General features: G+C 40.0%; 1 protein-coding gene across 1 annotated transcript in view; it reads left to right on the top strand.

Annotated features, from left to right (window-relative positions):
• Window positions 1-14,493, top strand: part of thsd4 (thrombospondin type 1 domain containing 4) — a 31,286-nt gene that overhangs the window by 14,511 nt on the left and 2,282 nt on the right. The window contains exons 8-16 of the mRNA XM_058088654.2: window positions 5,984-6,188; window positions 9,675-9,850; window positions 9,913-10,003; window positions 10,081-10,218; window positions 10,309-10,438; window positions 11,470-11,674; window positions 11,743-11,916; window positions 13,042-13,215; window positions 13,292-13,471. Of these exons, the coding sequence (XP_057944637.2) occupies window positions 5,984-6,188; window positions 9,675-9,850; window positions 9,913-10,003; window positions 10,081-10,218; window positions 10,309-10,438; window positions 11,470-11,674; window positions 11,743-11,916; window positions 13,042-13,215; window positions 13,292-13,471 (1,473 nt within the window). The remainder of the gene's footprint in view (window positions 1-5,983; window positions 6,189-9,674; window positions 9,851-9,912; window positions 10,004-10,080; window positions 10,219-10,308; window positions 10,439-11,469; window positions 11,675-11,742; window positions 11,917-13,041; window positions 13,216-13,291; window positions 13,472-14,493) is intronic.

Raw genomic sequence — 14,493 nt, 5'->3', positions numbered from 1 at the left:
AGAATGCTAACATGCTAAGTTAGCATAGTATCACCCAGCAAGAAAGTGTGAAGCACTGAAAGTGATACAGCAGTACTCGCGATTTTACACCATGCTATGTTCATGTATACAGCTCAGAATTGTAAATAGTAAAAATGCCAACATGTTAACAGTTAGCATGCTATAACCTAGCCAAAAAGTGGACGTAACGAAAGTGATACAGCAGTGGTAGTGATTTTATACCATGCCATGTTCATGTATACAGCTCAAAACTGTAAATAGAAAAAAATGGCAACATGCTAACAGTTAGCATGATATAATCTAGCCAAAAAGTGGAAGTAGCGAAAGTGATACAGCAGTACTATAGTGATTTTACACCATGTCATGTTCATGTTTACTGCTCAGAATTGTAAATAGTAAAAATGCTAACATGCTAACAGTTAGCATGCTATAACCTAGCCAAAAAGTGGAAGTAAATAAAGTGATACAGCAGTACAAGTGATTTTACACCATGCCATGTTCATGTATACAGCTGAGAATTGTAAATAGTAAAAATGCCAACATGCTAACAGTTAGCATACTATAACCTAGCAAAAAAGTGGAAGTAAATAAAGTGATACAGCAGTACTAGTGATTTTACACCATGCCATGTAAGTTATGATATATAAGTAGCTAAAATGTTAACATGCTAACAGTTAGCATACTAGCGAGAAAGCGTGAAGTACTGAAAGTGATACAGCAGTTATATGGTGCTCTTACAAGTTGCCACGTTGGGTTATACAATTCCAAATGACTTCAACAGATACAATGTCAACATGCTAACAGTTGGCATACCAACATGAATGATTTGGCATGGATGCTCCCATCCTTGTCCTTCAACATGGCTGAGTGTATGTGTATGTGCTTTAATGAAGCTATAATGGTCTCTCCATTATACCGCCCTCCTCCCCTACACCGCCCCCCGCCTCTCTTTACAAGGGGGGACTGGTCGGGATGGTCTCTGTAGTGAGAGTGGCTTTTTTTTTGAGGGGGGCCAGGACGAGGTTGTGGACAGGAGAGAGCGATCGCTTTCTAACGCTGAGGAGAGAGAGAGATAGAGAGAGAGGGAGAGAGAATGCTGACAGGACCGACCCTGCTGCTCCTTGCCTGCCTCCACGTGCAGGGGAAGCCGCGCTCTCAGGTAAGGACGGCGCTGCAGGAACATTGGGAGAACCTCCATGAAGAACCTAGGGAGCCTAAAACGAGATGATGCATCGATTGGGCCGTAGAGGAGCTCCAATTAAGACAACCGTTGGTTCTGGCTGAACTTTGATGTTTTCATGTCAGTCGGTGTCATGGTGGACCACCGGTAGTTCTAATGGCTGGAATTAGTCTGTCACCGTCTGTGGTCCAGCTAGTTTTAGCTCTGCCGGGTGATTGACGACGCCGGTATGTGAGGGGCCTCAGGTCGTTAATGCGAGCATGTAAATGACCCCCCCGCCCCTCGGCCATGATCATAAATTTACGGCTCTTTGCTGGTCAGAGCAGAAGAAAATGGACACAATTGCATCTTGAAACATCTGTTGTTTCGGTGACATCTTCATCAGACCGTAGTCAAAGATCCTCTACGTGACAGGAGAGCTCTGCTGTTTTGAAGCACCTACTGCAAAAACACGAGTCAGAGATCTTCTTCATGACTGCAGTGCTCTGCTGTTTTTAAAGACTGCTACAAAAACATTCATTAAAGATCATCTGCTATTTTTAAGGACCGACTGCAAAAAAAATTGCCAAAGATCCTCTATATGTCAGGAGTGCTTTGCTGTTTTTGAGCACATACTGCAAAAACACAAGTCAAAGATTTTCTTTATGACATTCTTGATTACTTTTCAGGATTTGCTGCAAAAAGAGTCAAATATCTTTTTTTAACTTATTAGCTTATTAGCTTTTTTACACCATGTTCATGTATACAGCTCAGAATTGTAAATAGAAAAAAATGCCAACATGCTAACAGTTAGCATGATATAATCTAGCCAAAAAGTGGAAGTGACGAAAGTGATACAGCAGTACTAGTGATTTTACACCATGCCATGTTCATGTATACAGCTCAGAATTGTAAATAAAAAAATGCCAACATGCTAACAGTTAGCATGCTATAACCTGGCCAAAAAGTAGAAGTAACAAAAGTGATACAGCAGTACTAGTGATTTTACACCATGCCATGTTCATGTATACAGCTCAGAATTGTAAATAAAAAAATGCCAACATGCTAACAGTTAGCATGCTATAACCTGGCCAAAAAGTAGAAGTAACAAAAGTGATACAGCAGTACTAGTGATTTTACACCATGCCATGTTCATGTATAAAGCTCAGAATTGTAAATAAAAAATGCCAACATGCTAACCGTTAGCATGCTATAACCTGGCAAAAAAGTGGAAGTCACGAAAATGATACAGCAGTACTAGTGATTTTACACCATGCCATGTTCATGTATACAGCTCAGAATTGTAAATAGAAAACAATGGCAACGTGCTAGCAGTTAGCATGCTATAAACTAGCAAAAAAGTAGAAGTAACGAAAGTGATACAGCAGTACTATAGTGATTTTACACCATGCCATGTTCATGTACACAGCTCAGAATTGTAAATAGAAAAAAATGTCAACATGCTAACCATTAGCATGCTATAACCTAACAAAAAGTGGAAGTAAATAAAGTGATACAGCAGGAGTAGTGATTTTACACCATGCCATGTTCATGTATACAGCTCAGAATTGTAAATAGAAAAAAATGTCAACATGCTAACCGTTAGCATGCTATAACCTAGCAAAAACTTGGAAGTAAATAAAGTGATACAGCAGTACTAGTGATATTACACCATGCCTTGTAAGTTATGATATTCCTACTTATGTAAGTAGCAAAAATGTTAATATGCTAACAGTTAGCATACAAGCAAGAAAGCGTGAAGTACTGAAAGTGATGCAGCAGTTATATGGTGCATATGCAGGAGGATGTTTAGTGGACATATTGGGATTTGGAGAGCTCCTCACACAAATAAAACATGCTAAAATGTCTTCTTTGACATGGCGGCTCATCTGGAAATGCAATGAAAATCTCCCTTTTGAGATTATTCACGTCCAAAGACGAGGAATGTTTCGCCAATCTGGGAGTCCAATTAGTCAAGTTGTCGTCCAGCAGCCACACGCTGGGATGACGTACGTCTTTAAGTTGCTTTAAGAGGCAGCCGGCGTCTGTGATGTATGTTCACATGGAAAAAAAAACACACCAGTAAAGCCTCTCGACTACTATCATGCTACATATCATACACACATAAAAATAATATCTTAAAATAGCATTTTATTATGCCAGCAGTGTATTAATAACACGCAAAATGCATGCAAACCAAGGCAAAATTGTTAACCGAAAAACATGCTAACCGAGGCGGATGCTAACTGAGGTTCTGCAGTACAGTGCAGTCATATCCTTCAAAATAAGCTCAGGAAAACAGTACAAGAGTACACGTTACAGTATTATCGGAAGTATAAGAACAGTTTTCGTGTTTAACTCGTGTTAAACATTCGAATGGAGGAATGCTGGAGTCATGCGTCTTCATGTCAGCAGGCTTAACCTTCATGTTATTGCGTAAGGATGAAGGCTTGTTGTGTCGTAGCCAACTATTCCATCTCTCCAGTGACGAGTGTGTGTGTGTGTGTGTGTGTGTGCGTGCGTCTTGTGGGAAAATACCCAGTCAGGATTTAGGTTTAAGACCGTGTTGTTTTTTTTCCAAAGTTGACTAGGAGTCTCATGTAACCATTTCCAGATGAAGGTGGGATCTAGCGACGTTTTAAAAAAAGAAAATCTAAAATCCCATTATGGCTGCAGAGAAGAACGCAGATGGCAGCTGGGAGCCACCCACTGAGAGAAAGTCACTCATGTGGTGAAGAGCGGAGCTTTTCTTCCACAAAAACATGCTGAGATTTCTCTTTTTAGGGTTGTCAAAATAGCGACGGGCTCGGCATCAGCGACACCTCGTTTTTTTTTTACGACGTATTTTTGATTGCACAGGAGGCGATAATTCAGCCACACATTTTTTTTTTTGTTTTGAGCGAAACGAGAAGCAGTGTTTGTATGTTGCTAGCATAGCTAAAAAAACAGATTAACTGATTAACTCAATATACCAATGATGTTTTTACTGTATCCGTCCTCAACTGCACAATAATAGATTTTCGAGCAGTTATAAGCCAAACTGTACCGTGGTGAAATTGGATATTCAGCTCCGTAGCTACAGCGGTAGTTTCCCTTCACTGCGCCCAGACTACTGTGCCATGGTGCGGGGAGGTCATAGCCAAAGTGCTGTTCTGACTGCTGGTTCTTTATACTGGGGACCATCAATCAATGACTATTACTAAGAGTCTTGAACCAGTCATGATGTGCTATATATACGTATCACTATATGGACACTTACTATGGTACCCATTATGGCATTGGATGCTCATATCACCTCGTACTTCGGTACGGGACAAAAAATTACAAAATTAAAAAAAAAAATAATTAAAAAAATTATTATGGAAAGCAGGAAGTGAACAAATTAAATTAAATTAAATTAAATTAAATTAAATTAAATTAAATTAAATTAAATTAAATTAAATTAAATTAAATTAAATTAAATTAAATTAAATTAAATTAAATTAAATTAAATTAAATTCTTTAATTTAAGAAAGCAGGAAGTGAACAATGTAACACTTACTGATTGTAAAAGTACCAGATGGAGGGGTAGGATTTAATAAGCTTTGCTTCTTCCTACTCCTTTTGGACATGTGGAACTGGGAACTGATTATGGGATGCACTCAATTGGAATCTGATGCATGTTCCAATGAAATTAAACCATTACCATTACTATTGCGTTGAAGAGTTTGTCAAAAAATGATCTATAACCTGTAAAAGTATTTTGCGTGGCCATTTTATTTTGGTCCAGTTCGATCCTTTGGATTAGCGACCTTACTCACAGAAGTTTGTTACAAAAGCCAAACACTGATGCTTTGAAGAGCTACTTTCATAACCACATCCAATTCCACAAATTCATGTTAATATCATGTTTGTAGCACAAGCTTATTAGTAAAAAATAAGCAGCAGAGCATGTATATTGTCGTGTTTCTTACATACTTTAGCCGCTAAGCTAGGAATAATCAAGCATTTGTGTCTTTAAAGTGTTGCTTTTAATAGCGATGACTTTTTGACTTCACGGATTGTCCCGGTTCTTCCCGTAACAATTTGAAAAGTCGGCTGTCGTATGATATTTCATTGATGAGTCAGAGACTTGGATCAATAATTAAACCCACGCCGCTGGGTTTATATGTGCCATACAGTTTTTGCATGTTTTACTTTAGCGGCGTGTTCCACATCCAAGTAGCCGCAGATAACCTCGCACCGTGTCAGCGGTTTTTACGAGCGGGACGTTTTTCCCCTTTTTTTTTAGTTCAAAAATGACAGAAGGGATTTGCACCGACGACACAGACGAGTGCTTTACTCGTCGTCATGTCACCAACACCTCCACGTGGCTGCTTTTTGAGCAGTTCGGGTCGCTTTTTCGAGCTGGAGGATCACATTTTAAGTGTTGGCTGAGCTGTGTCATTCCAGACTTGCTTGACTTTTTCAGCATTTTTACCTTTGCCTTCCTTTTGCTGGTCAGTTACCGTTTGGAAGATGGCGCTACATGTTTGTTTTGTTCCGTGTAGGAGAGAGAAAAGCTTCTGGATTACATTTATTCCTCATTTCCCCTCCTAGTCCATCCTTCAGTCATTTTTCCTCTTCTCCACTCTCTATTAAGTGGTTACAATACTGTCAATATTAGTTATACTTTTGTGTGGACTTTAGCATCCATGGCCTGGTTGCATTACTTCCCTTAGCATGATGTTGCCATATGTTAGCATTTACGAGTTTATGTCCCTATGAGATGTTAAACACTGCAACTACTATAACATAATGAAAGTACTTGATTTTTCTCCTCTGATTGTCCCTCTCGTCCTCCAGAGTTTGGGATGTGATGGCTATCTGGGCTCCGGGAAGGTGATGGACAAGTGCGGCGTCTGCGGAGGCGACGACGCCACCTGCACGCTGATCTCCGGGGTTTTCCAACACTCTTTGTCCAAGATCGGCTACCACAAGATTGTGGAGATTCCGCCCGGAGCCACCAAGATCAACGTCACCGAGATGGCCAAGAGCCGCAACTACCTCGGTGAGGGGAAATACCCATTCTGTCCATTCAGGGACAAATTAGTCGGGATTTCACGCTGTGCGTCCACTGAGGTGGAGGGAGGTGCTCACTGTCTGGAACACGCTAGTCCCTCAAAAAACACATTTCCACTGCCGATGTTGTGCCAGTTAGTAAACGCTGCGCCCTCGTGTCCCGGTTCCCCTGAGCTCACCGGCACCAGTGGTGCTTCTGACAAAGTGTGTCCGACAATGAGTGCTCCCTCTTGGGCAGGCTAGTTGAACACCGGGCCTTGACTCTGACAAAGTGTGTCCGACAATGAGTGCTCCTCCTTGGGCAGGCTAGTTGGACATCAGGGCCTGACATCCTGGTTCTCATGAGCTCCACAGCACCAGTGGTGCTTCTGACAAAGTGTGTCCGACAATGAGTGTTCCTCCTTGGGCAGGCTAGTTGAACACCGGGCTCTGACATCATGGTTCTCCTGAGCTCCACAGCACCAGTAATGCTTCTGACAAAGTGTGTCCGACAATGAGTGCTCCTCCTTGGGCAGGCTAGTTGAACACAGGGCTTTGACATCACGGTTTTCCTGAGCTCCACAACACCAGCGGTGCTTCTGACAAAGTGTGTCCGACAATGAGTGCTCTTCCTTGGGCAGGCTAGTTGAACACCGGGCTCTGACATCATGGTTCTCCTGAGCTCCACAGCACCAGCAGTGCTTCTGACAAAGTGTGTCCGACAATGAGTGCTCCTCCTTGGGCAGGCTAGTTGAACACCGGGCTTTGACATGCCGGTTCTCCTGAGCTCCACAGCACCAGCAGTGCTTCTGACAAAGTGTGTCCGACAATGAGTGCTCCTCCTTGGGCAGGCTAGTTGGACACCGGGCCTTGACATCCCGGTTCTCCTGAGCTCCACAACACCAGTGATGCTTCTGACAAAATGTGTCCGACAATGAGTGCTCCTCCTCAGGTAGACGAGGTTGGAGGAGCACCAGCGGGGCCCACTCTTGAGTTCATACACGGTAAGTCGGGGTCTTTCAGCCAGTAGCTCACTTTTGAATGATCTCTCCAAAGATTCTATTCATGTATTATCAACTCATAGACCCACAAAATCGGAAAATGTTGTTTGCGGTAGTCAGGAAGTAGTTTGGGAATGTGACCAATCTCAGCGAAAATCCAGGGAAATACAGCTGGAATAGAGGTGCATATTCTGGAAGATCTAGAAAGTTTTCCACATGGGTTATTATGTGCAGCTGCTCTACAGTATCCAGAACTCAATACAAAGGGTTGAAAAATGAGCATCCTGGGTCCCTTTAAAAAATAATAACTAATGTAACTGGGACAGAAACCAATTAGTGATTGACATTTGGCCCTCAGATATTTGTGTTTGAGGAATGAAAAAACTCAACCACTTTTGAACACCTGTAATGATGTAATTAAAAAAGAATTATTGATATAAAATGACTATAAACGATGCGTTTCCCTGCCTGGAACCTGAACATAAAAACAACGAGGTGGTAGCGGGGGAGCGGCCTTTAATTGATGTCGTTAAAGACACAAACGTGGCTGCTTTACGTTCCTTAGCAGCTGTTGGAATGTGAGATGCGTGTAATCAGAGCATCATAGCCCCCCATTAGCGGTATAGGAACCTTAAACATGCCCCCCCTCCACCCCTTCCCCTACACCAGCCTCCCAACCGCCCCCCTTTCCCTTGAAGAAAATGCACAAACATGCTTTCATTGAACCACATCAAGCATTTTGTTTCATTTCAGCGCCCTATGAGTAACGGTAGTGAAAATCATTTATAATGGATTTTACATGAGCGAGGGAGGGGGTTGGGGGGTGGGGTGGGGTGCCTGCCTGGCTCATCGCCATCCATCCTCGCCACATCCCACGTGCTCCCTCAATAGGACTCTTTTGTGCTTTTACTTCTCCAAACACTCGTTTTTACAAGCCTGTCTAATGTTACACTTATAATGTTTTTCTAATGGACTCCTCCACTTAATCCAGGGAACTGAGGGGGGAGATTTTCGGGAGTTTTTTCCCCCCTGATTTGCTTCTAAGGTCTGCCAGCAAAACCAAAAAAAAAAAAAAAAATGCTTTGAAAGTTGGCTGGATGCAGGGAAAGTCAAGTGACAGACCTCTACTGACGACTATACAAGTTCAATTTTGGGACTTTTTCATTTAGTCCGATGAGTTCAATTCATTTTTGGGGTTATTTTCCTTTAATGGCTGACTGTCACGTACTATGGCTGACTCTATGGTTCTACCATATCTTACTTATTGTGTGGAAATATGGGCTAATAACTAGAAAAGCAATCTTCACTGGCTAAATGTACTGCAAAAAAGGCCAGTAAGGATAATTCATAATGCCGCCTACAGAGAACATACTAGCTCCTTATTTCTAAAATCACAAATACTTCAACTTGCAATTTACAATACAAGAGTACAGGAGAAATATGATCTCAGGGAAGAAGTACATTTGAAACACTTCTATGCTAGGACTACGTTATGCTAGCCATAGCATTTCAGTATGTGGAATCAAACTATGGAATGGATTGAGTAAGACCCTCAAACACGTGGTACGTGACAAAAAATTAAATTAAATTAATATATGTTATCTATAAATATATATATATTAATATATATAATATATATATATATATTAATATATTAACTATAAATATTTAATATTTAATTTAATTAATTAATAATAATAATATATATATTAGTATATATAATATATAAAAATGTATATTAATATATAAAATATAAATAATATTTAATATTAAATTAAATTACTAATAATATTAATATTATATATTTATATATATATATATATATTAATATATAAAATATGGACAATTTGGAGTGGCCAATTAACCTAGCATGTTTTTGGAATGTGGGAGGAAACCGGAGTACCCGGAGAAAACCCACGCATGCACGGGGAGAACATGCAAACTCTACACATTGAACTCAGGATTGAACTCAGGACTCCTAGCTGTGAAGCCCGCGTGCTAACCACTCCAACGCCGTGCAGCCTCGTTTAAAATATCAAAACTTGAAATTGATCTTTTCACAAAAAGATGTCTTTCTCCCTTTTTTTTAGTTGGGAACTGATATTTTCCTGAAACTTACCTGAGCATGTTTTTGGAATGTGGGAGGAAACCGGAGTACCCGGAGAAAACCCACGCATGCACGGGGAGAACATGCAAACTCCACACAGAGATGGCCGAGGGTGGAATTGAACCCCGGTCTCCTAGCTGTGAGGTCTGCGCGCTAACCACTCATCCGCCGTGCGAAGAATAGTATATATAACGTTACCTATCTATCTATCTATCTATCTGAGGGTTGCCTACAGCCACAGCTGTAAATCCTTATGTGTCTTGATTAGAGACCCTAGTATTTGCTTATGTCAACTATGCGTCTCCACATGTTACCTTTTAACATTAGCATTGTTGAACTTCTTTTTACACTTGTATGCCAATTGGGAATGTTTTACATTCTCCCTCAGCGCTCCGAAGCCGATCGGGCCGCTCCATCATCAACGGCAACTGGGCTATCGACCGCCCAGGGAAGTACGAGGGAGGGGGGACCATGTTCACCTACCGCCGACCCAATGAAATCAGCAGCACGAGCGGGGAGTCCTTTCTGGCCGAGGGGCCCACCAATGAGATCCTGGATGTTTTTGTGAGTCATGAAGGATCTCAGAATTCCACATATTTTTTTTAAATCCCTCTGCTCCTCCTCAGATGATCTTCCAGCAGCCCAACCCCGGTGTTCACTATGAATACGTCGTCCCGTCTCAGAGATCTGTAGACCAAAGCAACCACACACCTGAAGGTACACGGGACTGCTGCGTCACATTTACCCATCATGCACTGCAGCCACTCTCAGTCCGTAACGTTCGCGTGTCTTAGGGAACGCCGTGAACGAGCAAGGTGGCTCCGGCCGCACGGAAGACAACCGCGCTCCTGCCATCAAGCCCCCCAGACGCGAGAGGGACTACAACTGGAAGATGGTCGGAACCAGCGAGTGCAGCGCCTCCTGTGGTAAAGGTTAGGTGGTGCTCTTTGTTCTTACTGCATCTCCACACGTCACAGTGGGTTTTTCATGCAGGACGCCACCCTCACTCGTGTGTCCTTTAGGTGTCAGGTATCCCATCTTCCGCTGTGTCCACCGACTGAACCAAGTCCAGGTCCAGGACACTTTGTGTGACAGCAACAGCAAACCGACGCCACAGGAAGAAGCCTGCAACCTGCAATCCTGCCCCGCATTGTGAGTGACATATTTATTTATTTCCATATTCAGACAAACATTATAACATTAACATTAACATTATTTTTACCATTGGGAAAATTTGTGTTTATTTTTAGATGATATTGTAATATTTTAATAGAAAAAAATAAATTATGACATTATAAACATGTTCAAATAATTATCAATTTTTTATTTCTTATTTGTATTTTATTTTAAAACATATTTTACATATTTTTACTGTATTTAATAATGTATTTGAGAGGTTTTTGATATGTATGCATTAAATATTCTTAATTGAAAAAAAAAATAATTTTCTACTACATTCTACTTGTTGGTATTTTCTTTTCTAGAAAAAGTTTATTTATTATATATTGAGCCAAACAAGCCCATTATTTTTACCACTGGGGAAATGTGTTTATTTTTAGATGATATTTCAAAAAGACATATGCTAATTTTTAAAAATATATATAATAATAATTGTTTTTAAACCATTCCTTTTTTAAAAGTAAAAAAAAATTATTATCTTAATATTATAAATGCAAGGGTTACTTTACTACATGATATTTCAGTAATATTTTTAACAGAAAAAAATATATTTTTTAATATATGTAAAAAAATTCTTATATGTATTTTATTTTAAAACATTTTTTACATATTTTTTACTGTATTTAATAATGTATTTGAGAGGTTTTTGAAATGTATGCATTAAATATTCTTAATTGAAAAAATAATAATTTTGTACTACATTCTACTAGTTAGTATTTTTTTTTCTAGAAAAAGTTATAAAATTATAAAATTATAAAATACTATAAAATTAAATAAGAAAGTTGTGAAATATACAGTATCTTATGGATTTTTAAAAAACTGTATTTCATTTATCCAACTTTACTTGTGGGGAAAGGTTTTTAAAAACAGTATTTTAATGCATGGAAAACTGGCATGTACTATGTACTATATACTATGTACTATATCCTATGTACTATATCCTATGTACTATATACTATGTACTATATCCTATGTACTATATACTATGTATGGACTTCCTGCAGCTGGGACATCGGCGAGTGGTCCGAGTGCAGCAAGACGTGCGGCCTGGGCATGCAGCACCGGCAGGTCCTGTGTCGGCAGGTTTACGCCAATCACACCCTCAACGTGCACGCCAGCCGCTGCCATCACCTGGAACGGCCCGAGACCGCCGGCACCTGCCAGATGAAGATCTGCAGCGAGTGGCAGATCCGCTCGGAATGGAGCGCCGTACGTGGTAGACCATTTTTTTTCCAAATGGAAATATTTACTACAAAGTATTTGTCGTGTCCCGGTAGTGCTCGGTGCCGTGCGGGCTGGGTCAGAGGTCACGGGAGGTCCGCTGCGTCAGCAACGTGGGCGACTTTGTTCCCGACGCCGAGTGCAACATGAACCTGCGGCCCTTCGACATCGAGAATTGCGACATGGGAGCGTGTGCTAAGAGCTGGTTCCACACGGACTGGGGCGCTAAGGTACCGCCGCTGTAAGAGTCTTCCTGTTTGGACCAGGAACCATACGATCACGGGCCACTCAATTAGGTACACCTGTGGTACACCACCTACGTCAACAACCAAATTCTGGTGGTAGACAACCCCCATGTAGCCCACCTCATGTATTTGTCCACATTGAAGGAGATACAGTTTTTCAACTCGGTCAAGGAGGTATTTGTTTACTATTACTATTAGTACTATTACTACTATTACTATCCAAGTCAGGATCCAGTCAGGGCCATTTCACTCAGTTTACTACATCCGCCATGGAGAAAAATAACTCTTATGTAATTCATTCATACATTTTTTTCATCATTCATTCATTCATTTTCTACCGGTCACCGGGTTTGCTGGAGCCTATCCCAGCTGTTTTCGGGCGAGAGGCGGGGTACACCCTGGACTGGTGGCCAGCCAATGACAGGGCACTTTTTAATCATTAAAATTATAAAAATAAAATTAAAAAATGTAAAAAATATATTAAAAAACATGTATTATATTATAAATGAAAATTTTATTAAAATACATTAAAAAAAATGTCAACATTTTATATCTAAAATGGATGCAGGCAGAGGAGGATGATAACCATCACACAAAAGGTTGGACTTTTGGACACATAAAAAACTAAAATTAAAAAAATGTAAAAAATATATTTAAAAAAATGAAATTAAAAAAAGTAATAATAAAAATGTAAAAAAAATATATATATTTAAAAACATGCATTATATAATAAATAACAATTAAAAAATATAAAAAATTTAAAAATTCATTCATTCATTTTCTATACCGCTTATCCTCACGAGGGTCGCGGGGGTGCTGGAGCCTATCCCAGCTGTCTTCAGGTGAGAGAGGTGGGGTACACCCTGGACTGGTGGCCGGCCAGTCCCAGGGCACTTTTTAATCAATAAAATTAAAAAACTAAAATGAAATTTTTTCTAAATATATTTTAAAAAATGTAATTAAAAAATAAAATAATAAAAATGTAAAAAATATATAAAAAACATGCATTATATAATAAATAAAAATTAAAATACATGTATTTATTTTTTTTCGTGTTTATGGCTTTCTAATCAGTACAAAGCAGGAAGTGTAACCTGTTTTCTTCCGCAGTGCTCCGCCGAGTGCGGAACAGGCGTGCGCACGCGAAGCATCCTCTGCCTGACCAACCACATCGGCAACCTCCCTTTGGAGAACTGCGGCAGCGAGAGGCCCCCGCACACTCAGGAGTGCAACAACGGCCCCTGTGAGAACGCCATGGAATGGTTCACCGGGCCCTGGAGTCAGGTAGCGACACAATATTATCAAATAGATGCGGACAGGAAAACTACGGCATCGGTAACGTTCCTGGTAAATGCGTCAGTGCTCTGCAGAGTGCGGCGAAGGCAGCCAGCAGAGGTCAGTGGTGTGTCTGATGACGTCGCACGACGGCTTCACCGTGGCGCCTCAGTACGAGTGCTCTTCGCTGGAGAGACCCCTCAGCCAGCAGAGCTGTAACGTGAAAGCTTGTGGAGCAAAGTGGTACTACACGGACTGGAGCGCCGTGAGTAAAATTGTATAATAATACCATCACCATACCAACAATATTCATTCATTCATTCATTTTATACCGCTTATCCTCACGAGGGTCGCAGCGGGGGGTGCTGGAGCCTATCCCAGCTGTCTTGGGGGGAGAGGTGGGGTACACCCTGGACTGGTGGCCAGCCAATCACAGGGCACTTTTTAATCATTAAAATTATAAAAATGTAAAAAATATATAAAAAAAACATTATTTATTTATATTATATTATAAATAAAAATAAAATTAAAATACATAAAAAAAAATTTCCAACATTTTATATCTAAAATGGATGCAGGCAGAGGAGGATGATAACCATCACACAAAAGGTTGGACTTCTGGACACATAAAAAACAAAAATAAAAAATGTAAAAAATATATTTAAAAAAAATCAATTAAAAAAATTAATAATAAAAATTAAAAAAATATTTTAAAAAATTAAATTAAAAAAATTAAATTAAAAAAATTAATAATAAAAATGAAAAAAATATATATAAACATGCATTATATAATAAATAACAATTAAAACACATATAAAAATGTTTAATCATTCATTGATTTTCTAACGCTTTTCCTCACGAGGGTCGCGGGGGTGCTGGAGCCTATCCCAGCTGTCTTTGCGCGAGAGGTGTGGTACACCCTGGACTGGTGGCCAGCCAATCACAGGGCACTTTTTAATCAATAAAATTAATCCCTGCCTCTGACAGGTAACCGCGTTGGGACGTTTGAGAAGCACTGAACTCTACCAACATTAACAACACACAACAAAACATTGTTTTACATCAAAATAACTCTTTATTTACAAATATATTTACAAACACCGTGAACTGTGTACAAATTTTACTTAAAATGCAAAACCTTCTGCACGCTCCACTCCTCCATTCTTCCACTTCCTTACAGTGACATCCACTAGTGTGCAAAAACATCATCACCTCTTTTTGCCTCTTGCGTAAAAAAAGATGTCTAAGTATTTGATTTGATTTGAGTTCATAAAGAAGCAAAATAAT

Source organism: Doryrhamphus excisus, linkage group LG13 (genome assembly GCF_037039965.1).
Source record: "Doryrhamphus excisus strain RoL-2023G ecotype Guam linkage group LG13, RoL_Dexc_Guam_v1.1, whole genome shotgun sequence".
Taxonomy (NCBI): domain Eukaryota; kingdom Metazoa; phylum Chordata; class Actinopteri; order Syngnathiformes; family Syngnathidae; genus Doryrhamphus; species Doryrhamphus excisus.
The sequence above is the reverse complement of the archived record's forward strand: the minus strand, read 5'-3'. Positions and strand labels throughout refer to the sequence as shown.